At 33.0% G+C, this 19,230-nt stretch overlaps 1 protein-coding gene and 1 long non-coding RNA gene across 3 annotated transcripts in view; one reads left to right on the plus strand and one right to left on the minus strand.

Moving 5' to 3' along the window:
• The window catches only part of LOC127719561 (serine/threonine-protein kinase Pink1, mitochondrial-like), a 27,110-nt gene extending 18,371 nt beyond the window's left edge, over nt 1-8,739 (plus strand). For both annotated transcript variants that reach the window (XM_052225779.1, XM_052225780.1), the window contains exons 5-10: nt 613-798; nt 2,484-2,644; nt 3,988-4,118; nt 4,948-5,128; nt 6,729-6,790; nt 7,741-8,739. In XM_052225779.1, the coding sequence (XP_052081739.1) occupies nt 613-798; nt 2,484-2,644; nt 3,988-4,118; nt 4,948-5,128; nt 6,729-6,790; nt 7,741-7,980 (961 nt within the window). In that variant the 3' untranslated portion in view covers nt 7,981-8,739. The remainder of the gene's footprint in view (nt 1-612; nt 799-2,483; nt 2,645-3,987; nt 4,119-4,947; nt 5,129-6,728; nt 6,791-7,740) is intronic.
• LOC127719576 (uncharacterized) overlaps nt 1-11,587 on the minus strand; it is an 18,988-nt gene extending 7,401 nt beyond the window's left edge. Inside the window, exon 1 of the long non-coding RNA XR_007990380.1 lies at nt 10,860-11,587. This is a non-coding gene — a long non-coding RNA (uncharacterized LOC127719576). The remainder of the gene's footprint in view (nt 1-10,859) is intronic.
• Between the last annotated feature and the right edge of the window lie 7,643 nt (nt 11,588-19,230).

Consider the following 19,230-nt stretch of genomic DNA (forward strand, 5'->3'; position numbering starts at 1 on the left):
GGAAAAAGATACCAGAATGGGGGAAATGAAAATTAGAACATAGGGGGCAAATGCAGGAAGTTTTCCAATATCTTGTAAACCATAAAAAATAGAGAAAATTTAATGGGTGAAAATGTTCAGAATGTCAAGATCAACCTTCTTTCCACATGTCCCAAAATTATCAGATGACTCCTTTTGGGAATTACTGCTTGTAAATGATGATTTTGGACAATTTTATAATTTTTCCTTATTTAACTTGAAAACTATTATAGATTAACAGAAACTGATGACAGCAGAAATGATAAGAAAACAAGATCTACATAAACGCTGATGTGACTGAAGCTATTGACTCCTTAGAGGAGTTATTGCCCTTAAATGGAGATTTTTGAACAAATTTAAAAATGTTTGTCATCTTGAAAACTTATATAGATAAGACAAAAACTGTAAACATCAAAATTGATCAAAGATAAATGGAAATTTTTTTAAATATTTTTTTTGGTCCTGATTTTGATGTAAAAATCAATATGGCATGTCTTGACCATATAAGCAATTCAGGCTTTTTGGAGCCTCTAGTTTACAGAAGCAAACACATTTAAATTAGCAAAATTTTCATTGTCATTGTTTTCTTTACAGAAACAGAGTAAGACTAAAATCATTACCACAGCATCCAAACATTGTCGACATGATTGGTGCATTTGTTGATCCCTTCAACGTGCCTCAGTTATCAGTTGCCATGGAAACCTATCCAGCTGCATTACCAAAGAGGCTGTATTCAAGTGGATTAGGACGTAATATGACAATGTACATTGTGATGAAGAAGTAAGTTCATTCACAAACATTTCAAATTAGAACTTCTGAAGTTGAGAAATATACGATTTTAACTAGAAGTCTTAATATTGTAGAATCCCCTGGACTAATGTAAATAATTGATTTCAAGATGACAGGGTTAGCAATGCCAGTGTCTAGAATTTGATGCCGAAATTTTTATCACTTTTACACCTATAAAGTAATCTAAAGCCATAATCAAGGAAAAATAGGTAATGGGCAAAAAAAATATCAGCAGAAAGAACAAGCTCACAAAATGCTACACAGTAAATTAAAAGATTGGGCAACACAAACTCCATCAAAAACCAGGGTTGAACTCTGGAGGTGCTCTGGAAGAGTCAGCTCCACTAGTGACACCTACCCTGTTATATGGTAATGAAAAAGCTCATGTAGAGGAAGTGAATGAGAAATGCTTCAAAAACTAACTAACAGTGCTATTATTGCTGTTCTTCATCTGATAAGTTCAGACTTTATTTGAAAATCTAACATCTTAAAGGAGAAAACACAGCATAGTTAAATTGATGGGAAACATAGACAACTTTTTGTAATGCAAATGTCTAAAGTTCATATACATGAATGAAGTTGTATTTGTTTTATAAAGTTGAAATTATTAAAAGTACATAAATTAGTCTAAATAATCTCAATTTTTTTTTTTAATAGTGAATATTTTTAAATGCAATTATATTTTATGAAATTACCCAATTAATGTAAAGGACAAAAAAAGGTTATAGTTTTGCATTTCAGTTTTGTTTCCTTTTTTCTATAACACATATTTTACAAAATTAAATATAAAATGTAAGAGTATACTGGTGTTTACTTTTCAGCCAAACATTGTACTGGTTAATTAGATATAAGAAGATGTGGTATGAGTGCCAATGAGACAACTCTCCATCCAAGTCAAAATTTATAAAAGTAAACCATTATAGGTCAAGGTACGGTCTTCAACACGGAGCCTTGGCTCACACTGAACAGCAAGCTATAAAGGGCCCCAAAAATTACTAGTGTAAAACCATTCAAACGGGAAAACCAACGGTCTAATCTATATAAAAAACGAGAAACGAGAAACACTTATGAACCACATCAACAAACGACAACTACTGAACATCAGAATCCTGACTTAGGACAGGTGCAAACAACTGTAGCGGATTTAAACGTTTTAATAGTACCAAACCTTCACCCTTATCTGAAACAATAGTGTAACATCACAACATAGAAAGACACACTATAAAATATCAATTGAAATGGCTTAACTCAATCATAAGACATATTTATAATATGTTTATTTTGTAAAGTAAAAAGATTTGCTTTGTTTTCAGTGAAGTGACTTAATAAAATATATTCTCTGACACACTATTCAACTATTGACTTCTAATAAAATTGAATTTTACATTGAAAGAAATAACAGGAAATTTCTCTGATAATTGGCAAAATATATTTATTTGTACTTACAATATAATGGGGAGACAGATTTATTAAAGTTTTCCAAAACTTGTTCACAATTCCTACATACATGTACTTCTTTTTAGTCCCCTACCGACGAAGTCGAAGGGGACTTTAGGTTTGCACTCCGTCCGTCTGTCCGTCTGTCCATCTGTCCGTCTGTCCATCCGTCAATCCGGTAAATCAGCTTTCCACACTTTTTTTCTTCTTTCTTTTTCAATATATACTATTGCTTTTAGGTATGATATGACATTGAGAGAATATTTAGAACAACATAAACCAGACATAAGAACAAGATGTCTCCTACTGACTCAGCTTTTGGAGGGAATTGTCCACCTAGGGAATCATGGGATAGCTCATAGAGATATTAAAACTGACAACTTGTTTTTGGAATATTCGGGTATGTATGCAAAAGTATACATTAATAAATTCTTATATGATTTGCATATCTAAAAATACTTAAATGTGTGATTGGTCTGTTTGATTTTTTTCCCCTGGCTTTCACTTTAATATCTACCATGTTGCCGAAACTTCTTTGTAAACACTATGTCAATTTTACAGTGTAATATTTATGTGTGATACTCATGAATGGAATTCTGGGGTTCAAAGCAAGTCAAAGTTGAAAGAAAAATATATCAGATGTTTGGGTTGAGAATTTGAATAAGGATTTCTAGAGTAATGTGTAAACGGCGCAGACTCCTTTGGACATTTATTTAGTCTGTGAGTTAGACAGTTCAGTTTACACATCACTAAGCTCTAGAAAAAAATGTGTTGAATCCTATTATGTTGACTGCTCATTTTCTAAAGCACATCTATTTTGACTTGAATAATGTTATTAAAATTATTAACTTTAATGCCTTTTTTAGTGTCCTCTGAAAAATATGCAGTAATTGAGAAAAATGCACATGTTTTGAATAACTTTTTTGGCCTTATTTTCATAAGTGTAAGGATGGTTGTTTTCCCTATTCTTAAGTCGTGTGTCTAATTACATTTGTGTGATATATACAGATGTGTGACCTTTATCTTTCTTACCTTATAAAGTGCTGTATTTGCTGCCTATTTTACAGCTTTATTTGATCAGAGTTATGCCCCTTTGACCTGAAAGTCCTCATCTCCCTTTTTGCTGCTTTATATATAGAGTAAGCTGGTTCATTATTGATCCTTATTTTTATTTGTAACGGAATATGTTGTCCCTAAGAGTTTTCTAGGGTTACACCCCTTAATTGGAGCTTTAACATATTGTCAACAACACACATTTGTATTTCAATTCCCTTTATATTGTTTAATATAATGATGACATGTGGACTTGATATGATTATGACATGTAGACTTAATGGATCAATTTCTATAATACATTGACATATTATATAATGGATTAAAACATTTTTATTTTTAGATGTCTTTTTTTCTCTCATTTTATTGTATTGCTGGATTGCTGACTCATATATTCATGTCCTACATTACCTTTTTTCATAGTCAAACCTGCTATAAAAATTACCTCTATTAGGTGAAAACCAGACAGATCACCTCTTCTTGTCCCACTGTTTTAATACCTATGCATTTTTAACCTCAGTTCAAAGGTCACCATTCTTATAAGGTCATTTTATATTGACTCAAGGGTGACCTTTATACGCAGGTTTGACTGTATATATTAGCTCAGGGGTAACCGTAATGTAAGGTTGTATTTATCATTTAAACCAACAATTCTCATCATTATGATAAAAATCTTTATTGATATGACAGAACAATCAGTACCCAAGCTTGTAATTGGAGACTTTGGATGTTGTTTGGCAGACACAGAATTTGAACAGAAACTTCCATACTTTACATCTGATGTAGACAGGGGAGGCAACTGTTCATTAATGGCACCTGAGGTAAGGAGCATTACCTTATAAATGCAAGATAAAAAATGATAAGCTACTAACTTTCTTTGGTGTTTAAAACATTTATGAAGTATTCCCTTGCTTCAGCTGTTTAATTTCTATAACATTAGGCAAACACTGTAATCCATTTGTTTTGGAAATATTTTTTTTGTAAATCATATCATATCAAATGATATTTTGACATGAGTTACTTCCCTTTCAAGGTTACAAGTTTGGTGCATATAGAGCTAGATTGAGAAGTAAAGGATGAATGATTTCCTTACTATATAGTCTTTTTTGAAGCATCAGTTGAATTACAAATCAATTATGAGAAAAAACGATATGTCAAACTTATACCATATACTTCACTTGGCACTGCTACTTAAAAATTTCCGGTTTAGGAGCCAATTGCCATAGCTTTTTACATCAAAATATTGCTGATACCTTTACTAGGAAAGGAAAAACAGGTATTCAGTTGTAAAGTCAGTTTATAAATCGGAAATTGACTTAAAAAAAACACCAAAAATTCCAATGCTATGAATTCATAAATTTATGCAATTTGTTTTCAATGACTTCAAAAATTGAAAAACTCACATTTTGAATTTTTTTGCATTGCTCAATTTCAGTATTTCCTGAAATCGCAATAATTAATCCCACATTTATTGTATTATATATACAACAGTCACAAAAATAAATGCATGTTAAAAATTCTGAATTGACAGTAAATGATATGTAAAAACAAAATCGTAAAAACAGAGATGTCTTCACATTTGATAGTTTGCCACTTTGCTACAATAAACAACATCATTTCTCTAATAAATCTTTTCCATTATGATTACAGATTTCGACAGCCATTCCAGGTAGAGATATCTGGTTAGATTATAGTAAAGCTGACCTCTGGGCTGTAGGAACTATTATTCATGAATTGTTCTCTATGGACAATCCTTTCTATGGGAACCAGTCTGGACAGGGTTTACTGGATAGTAGAACCTACAGTGAACAAGATCTGCCCTCCTTACCAGGTAAATAAATAGTGTTGGGGTTTCTGACATTACAGTGGCAATAGTCAATAAAAATTTATGACACAAGTTTTGTGTTCACTGCCTAATTTATGAACAGGAAATTCTCAAAATAAAACATACAATTTTAAATTCTAGTGTTGAAGCACCTGATTCTGGGTGAATGGTATCCTCAAGGACTAGTAGTTCAACAGTTCATACCATAGGTATGATATGGACATATGTAATATATAATCTATTTTTACAATTCCTCCAGACGTTTAATCTCAAAAGTCATTATACAGAGTCTCATTTTGAACAATATCCTTCATCACAGTTGTAACACCAGATGACAGCTTTATTGCTTATATTTCCATTTGACAATTTTCCACATGGTATGGGTTTACTGGAATCCATGACCTAAACATATACAAAATATAGTTTAGCTTTATGAGCAGGTTCCACATGATATCAGTTTTTGTTTACTTTGTAAATCAGCTTATTATACCCCCGCTTTAAAAAAGTGGGGGTATACTGTTTTACCTCTGTCTGTCAGTCCATCCACCCATCCGTCCATCCGTCAGTCCATCCGTCCCATGAATATTTTTTGTCGCATCTTTCGCAGGAACTACATTACAAAGATTTCTGAAATTTGGTTTCAGGGTTTATATAAGTCAGCTATACCGTGTGATGCGTTTTCAGATTCATCACTCAACAAATTCCTGTTTACCGTCAAGTATTTGGGCGTGGGTATCATCGGTGAGCAGATGCTTGCAGTTTCACTTATTTTGTTGTCATACAGAACATTATATATCGGCTTGATTGAAAAAACTTTAAAATCATAGAGTCAATTTCAACCCTTCAAGAACCTTTTCCTTTATTATGCTCCCTTAAAATATTTGGGAGCATACAGTCATTGCTTTATCTGTCCATTGGTCTGTCTGAAACAAGTAGATTCTGGATTATATGTTGAGTTTAATTCCATTGCTATTAGAATGGTGAAGTTCGGCGAGTGGTTGACGGAAGCTAACAGTTTCTGTGCAATAACTTATGAATAGAGGTCAACTTCTATATTGCCGATTTTTACTTTTACTTTTTTTGATAGATTGGGAAATGGCACTTTAAGTTGTTTCTGTGAAATAACTTATGAACCGTTTTAAAAAGGCTTTTCAAATTTTAATATGTTGCTAATGATGACAAAATGGAGGTCAAATTTGTTATTGATGATTTTCACTATTACTGTACAGAAGTTATGGTCCTTGATAGATTTGAAAATGGCACTTTCTGTTGTTTCCATGCAATAACTTATAAACCATTGAACCAATACTTTTCAAATTTCAATAAGTTGATGTCGATGTTATTATCACTTTAACGGTTCAGGAGTTATGGTTCTAAATAGATTGGAAATTAGGCCTGGAACATGTCAGGTCAGTCAAGCCTGAAAGTGCCTACAAAATAAAGAAAACCTGATTGCTGTTAATTTGACAGCTCATTTCTTGTATGAATTCTGTTGAAATTGCCTCGTAAGTTTCATAACATTTAGTGATTCAGGCATGGTTTTAAGTTTGTAATGTTGATCTTTTGTAACATTGTGTGTATCAGCAGTATATATTATATATTACAGAAACAGTTCCCAATATTGTCAAGTTACTAGTAAGACTGTGTTTATCTAGAGATCCTACAAAGGTTAGTTTCTACTGTTCATTAAAACCAAAGATAATAAAGGTTCTTGTGTAACTTAAAATTATATATATATATATCTAAAGTTATAAATTAGTCTAAATTGAAAACAACGTTCAAACCTATGATTGCGTTGGATAAAAACCGCAATTTTTATACGTGTGCATGCAAAACAAATTTCTTGTTAGTGGGGTCTAAATACAGCACAAACAACATTTTCGAAAAGACCAACAAAGTGAAAAAGTATTTTTTAACAAAACGCATTTGACTAACAGGTCGAACAACAAATGTTCTTAAATCCTGCTGACTGCCATTGGCGATTGCCAAATAAACGGATCACCGATGTAATAAATGGATCTTAATTATAAATTTAATACTAAACAGAAAACAATAAACAGATGGTATACCGCAAACAAAAGGTGCAAAGGTTTTTGTACACCATATCCGGATTTCGACAATTAATGTCTCTTCAGTGATGTTAGGAATCAAAACGGTATTTGGAAAGCCATACAATTTACCTCAATTTAGGATAATAGACTCTTAAAAGTTATAAATTGACACAGTGAGGAACAAATTTATTCATTTTACCTACTGCATGCAATATCGGAAAAAAATAAGTTCCGTCAGTTTGTACTTTTTCAAGAGATATGTAGCTGTAACAATCTGTATGTGAAATTTAAACAGCAATGGCAGTTTTCATATATACTTTGTTTTGGAGAACATTTTCAATGCATTTAAAAATGAGAAAGTACTGTCAAGTAAGTCTAATACATTAATTGTTACTTTACTTAGAATTCAGAAAATTTCAGTTTCTGTTGTTGAAGTATACCTGACATTTTCTTTTATTAAAAATGAAATACTAGCCCTGACACATCATACACAAGGATAAGATTATAAATTCTAATGGCCTTGTTGTCTAATACAGAATATGTAAATTTAACTTTCATTATTTCCAGAGACCAACTGCTACTGATGCAGCAAATCTGATGCAGATTTATCTGTGGTTACCTGAATGGTTTGTTTTTAAGCCTGACATGTCTGATATAAAGGAGCACCTGCTGATCCTGACAGCTCAGGTCATACTGCATGGAAAACACATGGACCCTGATGACCAGCTGATGTCAACATTCCTACAGAGACTGAAGCTTGAGGACATTATCAGAATTATAGACAACTTCACTGAAGTGGAATATTGAACATTGATAGTTAAGTTGTCACAGGATGTGAAATATTATAAATATTGTAGTTTGTTATTTTATTTTGTTTAGACATTTACAGACATTGAAAAATTTGTTATTGACAAATTCTTTTTAATTGTACACACAATCTGATATGATTTGCACATAATGATTTTGAACTAGGTTTGAGATAGGATGTTTCATACTTGTCCTGATTAATTGTATATTTAATTTTTAAAGTTTTTTAGTGTATACACTTTATAAGAATGATATTTCTACATGTTTTGTTTTAAAGTTTTTTTATGATAATTTGATATAACAAATCTTATCATAGTACCTAGAGAAATTTCAGTTTAATATTGAATAATTATGTTAACATAGGAAATTTTAAATTAAGCCTTCATTTATATGCAGGATTCTTTGTGCAAAATTGTTTATCTGCAAGGTAATGTTAAATGATTCTTTTACCTGATGATTTTTTTTTGCTATCAAGACAGATTAAAGAATATGCTTATTACTCTATCAACATTTGAATTTTTTTTTTGCACAATTGAAGCAGAAAAGTCTACATTGATTTTGTGTTTATAATATGATGGAGAAGGGAAAAATTTCTGTACTTATCTATAAAATTATGATGGCTAATATAAATATTTTAGAGTGAAAAATCAGGATTCAAATTGAAGTAACGGATAAATTCAAGATCTGCAGGACTATGATTAATTAATTTGTTAACTGTTATTGCTGAAGAAAAGATTGAAATAAATTGTTTTAGTTGAATTTTGTTAAAACACTTCTTTGTTTTTGATAATCTTATGTTGTTTTTATACGACCGCAAAAATTAAAAATTTTTTGGTCGTATATTGGTATGACGTTGGCGTCGTCGTCGTCGTCGTCGTCGTCGTCTGGCGTCGTCCGAAGACACATTGGTTTTCGCACTCTAACTTTAGTTTAAGTGAATGGATCTCCATGAAATTTTACCATAAGGTTCAATACCACGAAAGGAAGGTTGGGATTGATTTTAGGGGTTATGGTACCAACAGTTAAGGAATTAGGGGCCAAAAAGGGGCCAAAAATAAGCATTTTTGTAACTTCCAGACAATAACTTGTGTGTAAGTGTATGGATCTCTCTGACATTGTACCACAAGGTTCCATATCACAAAGGAAAGGCTGTAATTGATTTTGGGGGTAATTGCCTCAAAATTTTAGGAATTAGGGGCCAAAAAAGGGGCAAAAAACAAGCATTTTTCTAGTTTCATGACAATTACTTGTGTGTAAGTGTTTGGATATTTCTGAAATTGTACTACAAGGTTCCATATCACAAAGGGAAAGCTGGAATTGAGTTTGGGGGTAATTGCCCGAAACGTTTAGGAATTGGGGGCCAAAAAGGGGCCAAAAATAAGCATTTTTCTAGTTTCCAGACAATAACTTGTGTTCAAGTGTATGGATCTCTCTGAAATTGTACTGCAAGGTACCATACCACAAAGGGAAGGCTGGGATTGAGTTTGGGGTTGATGAATCATAAGGGGGTTCAAAAAATTTGGGGGGGGATTCTTTTTTTTTCTTTTTTTCCTTTTTTTTTTCTTTTAAAATTTTCCATTTTAAGTTGGTTATTTCTGATTAATATTTAAAAGCAAATAATAATGATATGGTAGGAGATACACACCAAACAGGATGTGTAAATTATTATCTAATAAGTATTGTGCAATAGCAAGAAATTTTCAATTGCACAGTATTGCACAATAGCAAGAAATCTTCAATTGCACAGTATTGCGCAATAGCAAGAAATCTTCAATTGCACAGTATTGCGCAATAGCAAGAAATATCCAATAGCACAATATTGCGCAATAGCAAGAAATTGTCAATTGTACAGTATTGCGCAATAGCAAGAAATATTCAATTGCACAGTATTGTGCAAAAGAAGATACTTCGTATAAATTGCTTATTTCTTGATCAATTTCAATGGGGTTTTATTCTTGAATTCTTGGGGTTCTTTAATATGCTGAATCTAACCGTGTATTAAGTTTTTGGATTTTGGGCCCCTTTTTTAAATTGGTCCACATTGAGGTCCAAAGGGTCCAAAATTTAACTTTGTTTGATTTCATCAAAAATTGAATTATTGGAGTTCTTTGATATGCTGAATCTAACCGTGTATTTAGATTCTTAATTTTTGGTTCCGTTTTCAAATTGGTCTACATTAAGGTCCAAAGGGTCCAAAATTAAACTTAGTTTGATTTTAACAAAAATTGAATTTTTAGGGTTCTTTGATATGCTGAATCTAAACATGTATTTAGATTTTTGATTATGGGCCCAGTTTTCAAGTTGGTCCAAATTGGGGTCCAAAATTAAACTTTGTTTGATTTCAACAAAAATTGAATATATGGGGTTCTTTGATATGCTGAATCTAACCATGTATTTAGATTTTTGATTTTTGGGCCCCGTTATCAACTTTGTCCACATTGAGGTCAAAAGGGTCCAAAATTTAACTTTGTTTGATTTCATCAAAAATTGAATTATTGGGGTTCTTTGATATGCCTAATCTAACCGTGTATTTAGATTCTTAATTTTTGGTTCCGTTTTCAAATTGGTCTACATTAAGGTCCAAAGGGTCCAAAATTAAACTTAGTTTGATTTTAACAAAAATTGAATTTTTAGGGTTCTTTGATATGCTGAATCTAAACATGTATTTAGATTTTTGATTATGGGCCCAGTTTTCAAGTTGGTCCAAATCGGGGTCCAAAATTAAACTTTGTTTGATTTCATCAAAAATTGAATTCTTGGGGTTCTTTGATATGCTGAATCTAACCATGTATTTAGATTTTGGATATTGGACCATAATAGGTGAATGTCCAATTTAAAATTTTTAAGTTCTTAGACCACATTCATTCTGTGTCAGAAACCTATGCTGTGTCAAATATTTAATCACAATCCAAATTCAGAGCTGTATCAAGCTTGAATGTTGTGTCCATACTTGCCCCAACTGTTCAGGGTTCGACCTCTGCGGTCGTATCAAGCTGCGCCCTGCGGAGCATTTTATTTATTTTATTTGGAATAAATGTAGTACAACCAATAGGTCTGTTTTGAATGTTTCATTCAGCTCTCTACGGATCAGAAGGATTAATGATATTTGACTGAACTTCCAGTGGCAAATATTTCTAGGATATTCAGAATGATAAAAGAACATACAGTTGACTATCTTTTTGGACAGTTTCCAAACATTAAGCTACACTGTCTTCAACAAATATATCTTGTGATTTTGTCTCATTACTTCTAGTCCTAAAATGCAAGCAAAGTATTGTGTCAAACTGTGATTGTTTGTAAAAAGAAAAAAAATATTTTTAATATGAATAACAGAATTAATTGAATGTTTGCAGATAAGTATCCTGGATAAAGTAATCTATGCATATTTACAAAAATACCATATTTCGTACACGGCTGGGTGGCTGATTCAGATTTTTAACAAGCTAGCGTATACGGTTACAGTTCCCAATACACCACTTGGTTCTTAAAGGTTTAAATTAAAAGCTGTTATGAGCTACTTCAAAGAACATTGATTGGTGATTACTTTATGCTGCATCAGCACTAAAAGGCTATATTGTGGCGATACACCAAAGAACACCATAATCAGATAACTCCAAGTGTGATAGAAGTATTCCTCGTTTCTAAACTTGAGGCAGGTTGATGAATGTGCTGTACAAACAATCCTTATTTCATAGTTCCCTATGGAAAATTACATTTTCATCATCTCTGAAACTTCACAGCAAATTATGATCTTTGAATCTGATAGGCCAATTTCAAAATTCTTCTCCTTTAAACAACAAGACAAAAGTTAAACCTTACTACATGTATTAATTGTATTGTAGAAAATAAAGCCATCTGAAGCTTAACTTTTGTGAAGTTATCTTCTCTTGAGGAATTAAAAGGTATCTTTTGTCTAGTGAATGATTCCAGTTCTACTGGTTTCAACTTTTTCTACATCAAGAGATAGTTACTATGACCGTAAATGAAAGTTTTGAAATATTTTGATCCTGATTTAAATACCATAATTGTTACAAATTATGCAGTAGAGACTCTTGAGAGCTTCGCTTTTAATATGGAGAAAAATAAACGGACATGAAAAGAAAATTAATAATAAATGATTTTCAAAGTTCATAAAAAAATCAGATTTATATGTCCAAAATTTCTTTGGCCACTTTTATTAAGAGGTTCAGTTGAGCTAGGGCTATCACAGTCAAGGTGTCCATTGGCCAGTGCGGAACTTTTCGTATTTTGGTCATCTAGACTTAAATTACTTGGTCATTTTGAACTAACTTATCAGGCAATATTGACCTTGAAAACAATTAACTGTTTCCTAAAACCGTGGTAAAATAAGATTTTGATTTGTTACCTCACATAATCTAAAGGCCAGCAGAAGCTGTCATAACCAGTAGGGTCAACAATTGGTGTCTGTAGTACATCCTTTAATGTCCTTTAATGTTTCAGATTTTCAATGAACTTGACACGAATATCCAATTATGGAATTCTGATTGGTTGATCTTCTATTTTATGCTCCACAGAAATTACAACTAAAACAGGTTCTTTTCAAATTTGAAATCATGATTGAAATCTAAGAATGTTGACTTAAGGCCCTTACACAAAGACTGTTTGGTTCATTTTGAAAAGGTGGCATACTTGACAGGAATGGTTACATTAAACATTCCAATTTAAACCTAAGGGATATAACACTCTCATGTTCTGTATATCGACTACTTTACCAGTTTGAATTAACGGAATTGTCTTACTTGACCTATGTAAGAGAAATCCATCATTTGTTTGAAGAAAAAAAAATTCAATCCAGAGGCAATGCTTGATTCTGACAGGATAAATGTATTCACAGAAATTGCAAATCAAAATCACTTTGAACTTTATAGGACCGGTAATTAAGACCTCAACAAAGACTTTTCATTTATTGTGGATTCATTGGCATACATAGTGTTTATAGGCCTAATGAATGCCTTTGAGACCTATGGAAAACTTCTTTTACATTGTTCAATCTAAAACAGACTTGGCTTAAATAATTTATTGACGGTCTTGAATGACAACTCCTTATGTTTTCACGGTCACATGAAAAAAGCAAGGTCAGTTAAAATCAACTCTACTTAATTAGTTTTTAAACTCCATAAAGAAAAATGGAATAATTTTTATGCCCCTGCCGTAGTGGAGGGGGCATTAAGTTTTACCCTTGTCCGTATGTACGTAGGTACGTACATATGTTCGTACATCACAAAATTGGTTTCTGTTCTGTAACTTTAGTTTGCCTCAACTAAATATTATGAAACTTATACACAATGCTTATTACCACAAAACACAGATCATGTTTCAATTTTGGTGGCGTCACTTTTACCGTTCTAGAGTTATGCCCCTTTACAAATGGAAAAATTGCTGATTTTTTCGTTTTCGTTCTCTAACTTTAGTTTGCCTCAACCAAATGTTATGAAACTTATACACAATGCTTATTACCACAAAACACAGATCAAGTTTGAATTTTGATGGCGTCTCTTTAACCATTCTAGAGTTATCCCCCTTTATAAACATAAAATTGCAAAATTTTTATTTTCTTCTAAATATCAAGTAATTTTTAAAATTGGAGTTATCTTCCTTTGTCCATGATTAAAGTTGAATCAACTACAATCAATGCTTTATACAATGCAATGTTTAATTTTGACTTCCACTGATAAAACACAGATCAAGTTGAATTTGGGTAGTGTCACTTTAATCATTATTGAGTTATGCCCCTTTATAAATTGAAATATTGCAAAATTTTTAGTTTCCATTCTGTAACTTAAGTTTGCCTCAACCAAACATTGTGAAACCTATACACAATATTCATTACCACAAAACTAAGATCAAGTACAAATTTTTTGTTTCCGTTTTCTAACTTTAGTTTGCCTCAACCAAATGTTATGAAACTTATACACAATGCTTATTACTACATAATACAGATTAAGTGCAAAATTTGGTGGCAACACTTTTACCATTCTTGAGTTATGTCCCTTTATAAACATAAAATTGCTGAATTTTTCGTTTCCGTTCTCTAACTTTAGTTTGTCTCAACCAAATGTTATAAAACTCATACACAACCGTTCTAGAGTTATGCGTGTTTACAAATAAAAAAAATTGCTGAATTGTTATATGACAGCAAAAAAATTTTGCGGTCGTATATTGGTATGACGTTGGCGTCGTCGTTGTCCGAAGACACATTGGTTTTCGCACTCTAACTATAGTCTAAGTGAATAGATCTCTATGAAATTTTACCATAAGGTTCAATACCACAAAAGGAAGGCAGGGATTGATTTTGGGGGTTATGGTTATGGTTAAGCTTCCAGACATAACTTGTGTGTTAGTGTATGGATCTCTCTGACATTGTACCACAAGGTTCCATATCACAAAGGAAATGCTTGGATTGATTTTGGGGGTAATTGTCTCAAAATTTTAGGAATTAGGGGCCAAAAAGGGGCAAAAAACAAGCATTTTTCTAGTTTCATGACAATAACTTGTGTGTAATTCTATGGATCTTTCTGAAATTGTACTACAAGGTTCCATTTCACAAAGGGAAAGCTGGAATTGAGTTTTGGGGTAATTGTCCAAAACGTGAAGGAATAAGGGGCCAAAAAGGGGCCAAAAATAATCATTTTTCTAGTTTCCAGACAATAACTTGTGTTCAAGTCTATGGATCTCTCTGAAATTGAAATGCAAGGTTCCATATCACAAAGGAAATGCTTGGAATGATTTTGGGGATAATTGCCTCTAAATTTTAGGAATTAGGGGCCAAAAAAGGGGCCAAAACAAGCATTTTTCTAGTTTCATGACAATAACTTGTGTGTAAGTGTATGGATCTTTATGAAATTGTACTACAAGGTTCCATTTCACAATGGAAAAGCTGGAATTGAGTTTAGGGGTAATTGCCCGAAACGTTAAGGAATAAGGGGCCAAAAAAGGGGCCAAACATAAGCATTTTTCTAGTTTCCAGACAATAACTTGTGTTAAAGTATATGGATCTCTCTGAAATTGAAATGCAAGGATCCATATCACAAAGGAAATGCTTGGAATGATTTTGGGGGTAATTGCCTCAAAATTTTAGGAATTAGGGGCCAAAAAAGGGGCCAAAACAAGCATTTTTCTAGTTTCATGACAATAACTTGTGTGTAAGTGTATGGATCTTTATGAAATTGTACTACAAGTTTCCATATCACAAAGGGAAAGCTTGGTTTGAGTTTGGGGGTAATTGCCCTGAATGTTTAGGAATTTGGGGTCAAAAAAGGGATAAAAACAAGCATTTTTCTAGTTTCCAGACAATAACTTGTGTTCAATTGTATGGATCTCTCTGAAATTGTACTGCAAGGTACCATACCACAAAGGGAAGGCTGGGATTGAGTTTTAGGGTGATGAATCATAAGGGGGTTAAAAAAATTGGGGGGGGGGGTTTCCTTAGAGTTCTTAGACCACATTCATTCTGTGTCAGAAACCTATGCTGTGTCAAATATTGAATCACAACCAAAATTCAGTGCTGTATCAAGCTTGAATGTTGTGTCCATACTTGCCCCAACTGTTCATGGTTCGACCTCTGCGGTCGTATCAAGCTGCGCCAAGCGGAGTATTTTATTAGTTTCTGTTCTCTACTTAAGTTAGCCTCAATTAAATGTTATGAGACTTACACACAATGCTTATTAACACAAAACTCAGATCAAGTTCAAATTTGGGTAGCGTCACTTTTACCGTTCTTCAGTTATGTCCCTTTATAACTATATGATATGCAAGCGGGGGCATCATCTGTGTCCACATGTGGACACTATCCACATTTATTTTTGAAAGTATCCTTGTAACTGTTCATAATTATTTGATTTTCAGGCAAAACAAAATTTAAAGTGTTGTCAGAATTGTTTTATTGCAATGTGGTTATCACTTACCTAATCTGTATGATAACACGTTGAGTAGGTAAACAACTTTAATCATCTTGAAGTGTGATATTTATCTAAAAAGGTCAACATTAATTTCCTTTTATCATTATTCCTCTCTATGTACTTAAACATGTCCGAACTATATGAACTTTTCGATTGCTCAAAGCTTTGACATGCAGTATTCTATAGTTAGTTTACAGTAATCCTTCTGATTTCTACAATGTATTTTCTTGATGATATGGAAAGTCCATGATTTCGGGCTTGTGTCATAAAACTAAACAAAAGACTAAAAAAGAATGAGTATCTTTCATTCCCCACAATGAATGACCTAATAAAACCCTCTCAGAAATTTCCTATTCCTGGAAGAAATTAATGATCCTTAGTTACAAGGATACTTTAAAAATAAATGTGGATAGTGTCCACATGTGGACACAGATGATGCCCCCGCTTGCATGTCATATAGTTATAAAGGGACATAACTGAAGAACGGTAAAAGTGACGCTACCCAAATTTGAACTTGATCTGAGTTTTGTGGTAATAAGCATTGTGTGTAAGTCTCATAACATTTAATTGAGGCTAACTTAAGTAGAGAACAGAAACTAATAAAATGCTCCGCTTGGCGCAGCTTGATACGACCGCAGAGGTCGAACCATGAACGATTGGGGCAAGTATGGACACAACATTCAAGCTTGATACAGCACTGAATTTGGATTGTGATTAAATATTTGACACAGCATAGGTTTCTGACACAGAATGAATGTGGTCTAAGAACTTAAATTTTTTTAATTTACCTATTCAAACCATATCATTATTATTTGCTTTTATATATAAATCAGAAATAACCAATTTAAAATGGAAAATTTTAAAGAAAAAAAAAAGGAACCCCAATTTTTTTAACCCCCTTATGATTCATCACCCCCAAATTCAATCCCAACCTTCCCTTTGTGGTATGGTACCTTGCAGTACAATTTCAGAGAGATCCATACACTTGAACACAATTAGTTATTGTCTGGAAACTAGAAAAATGCTTGTTTTTGGCCCCTTTTAGGCCCCAAATTCCTAAACATTCAGGGCAATTACCCCCAAACTCAAACCCAGCCTTCCCTTTGCGATATGGAACCTTGTAGTACAATTTCATAAAGATCCATACACTAACACACAAGTTATTGTCCTGAAACTAGAAAAATGCTTGTTTTTTGCCCCTTTTTTGCCCCTAATTCCTAAAATTTGGAATCAATTACCCCCAAAATCAATCCCAGACTTCCGTATGTGGTATGGTACCTTGCAGTACAATTTCAGAGAGATCCATACACTTGAACACACGTTATTGTCTGGAAACTAGAAAAATGCTTATTTTTGGCCCCTTATTCCTAAACATTTCGTGCAATTACCCCCAAACTCAATTCCAGCTTTCCCTTTGTGATATGGAACCTTGTAGTACAATTTCATAAAGATCCATACACTAAAACACAAATGTTATTGTCCTAAAACAAATGCTTAATTTTTGCCCCTTTTTGAGGCAATTACCCCCAAAATCATTCCAAGCATTTCCTTTGTGATATGGAACCTTGCATTTCAATTTCAGAGGAGAGATCCATAGACTTGAACACAAGTTATTGTCTGGAAACTAGAAAAATGATTATTTTTGGCCCCTTTTTGGCCCCTTATTCCTTAACGTTTTTGGGCAATTACCCCAAAACTCAATTCCAGCTTTCCCTTTGAGAAATGGAACCTTGTAGTACAATTTCAGAAAGATCCATAGACTTACACACAAGTTATTGTCATGAAACTAGAAAAATGCTTGGTTTTTGCCCCTTTTTTGGTCCCTAATTCCTAACATTTTGTCCATTGAGGCAATTACCACCAAAATCAATCCAAGCATTTCCTTTGTAATATGGAACCTTGTGGTACAATGTCAGAGAGATCCATACACTAACACACAAGTTATGTCTGGAAGCAACAAAAATGCTTATTTTTGGCCCCTAATTCCTCAACTGTTGGTACCATAACCCCCAAAATCAATCCCTGCCTTCCTTTTGTGGTATTGAACCTTATGGTAAAATTTCATAGAGATCCATTCACTTAAACTAAAGTTAGAGTGCGAAAACCAATGTGTCTTCGGACGACGACGACGCCAACGTCATACCAATATACGAGCCCAAATTTTTTTTGCTGTCGTATAAAAATTCAGCAATTTTTCTATTTGTAAACACGCATAACTCTAGAACGGTTGTGTATGAGTTTTATAACATTTGGTTGAGACAAACTAAAGTTAGAGAACGGAAACGAAAAATTCAGCAATTTTATGTTTATAAAGGGACATAACTCAAGAATGGTAAAAGTGTTGCCACCAAATTTTGCACTTAATCTGTATTATGTAGTAATAAACATTGTGTATAAGTTTCATAACATTTGGTTGAGGCAAACTAAAGTTAGAAAACGGAAACAAAAAATTTGTACTTGATCTTAGTTTTGTGGTAATGAATATTGTGTATTGGTTTCATAATGTTTGGTTGAGGCAAACTTAAGTTACAGAATGGAAACTAAAAATTTTGCAATATTTCAATTTATAAAGGGGCATAACTCAATAATGATTAAAGTGACACTACCCAAATTCAACTTGATCTGTGTTTTATCAGTGGAAGTCAAAATAAACATTGCATTGTATAAAGCATTGATTGTAGTTGATTCAACTATAATCATGGACAAGGGAAGATAACTCGAATTTTAAAAATTATCTGATATTTAGAAGAAAATAAAAATTTTCCAATTTTTCCATTTCTAAAGGGCATAACTCTAGAATGGTTAAAGAGACGCCATCAAAATTCAAACTTGATCTGTGTTTTGTGGTAATAAGCATCGTGTATAAGTTTCATAACATTTGGTTGAGGCAAACTAAAATTAGAGAACGGAAACCAAAAATTCAGCAATTTTTCCATTTGTAAAGGGGCATAACTCTAGAACCGTAAAAGTGACGCCACCAAAGTTGAAACTTGATCTGTGTTTTGTGGTAATAAGCATTGTGTATAAGTTTCATAACATTTGGTTGAAGCAAACTAAAGTTACAGAACGGAAACCAATTTTGGGACTACGAACATACGTACGTACGTACGTACAGAGGGACAAGGGTAAAACTTAATGCCCCCTCCACTACGGCGGGGGCATAAAAATTATTCCATTTTTCTTTATGGAGTTTAAAAACTAATTAATTAGAGTTGATTTTAACTGACCTTGCTTTTTTCATGTGACCGTGAAAACATAAGGAGTTCCCAGACAACATTGGTACGTTGGCACAACATTGGCCCAACGTATCTACATGCATTGGCCCGACGTT

The sequence above is a fragment of the Mytilus californianus genome, unplaced genomic scaffold, assembly GCF_021869535.1.
Source record: "Mytilus californianus isolate M0D057914Y unplaced genomic scaffold, xbMytCali1.0.p SCAF_11, whole genome shotgun sequence".
Classification (NCBI taxonomy): Eukaryota; Metazoa; Mollusca; class Bivalvia; order Mytilida; family Mytilidae; genus Mytilus; species Mytilus californianus.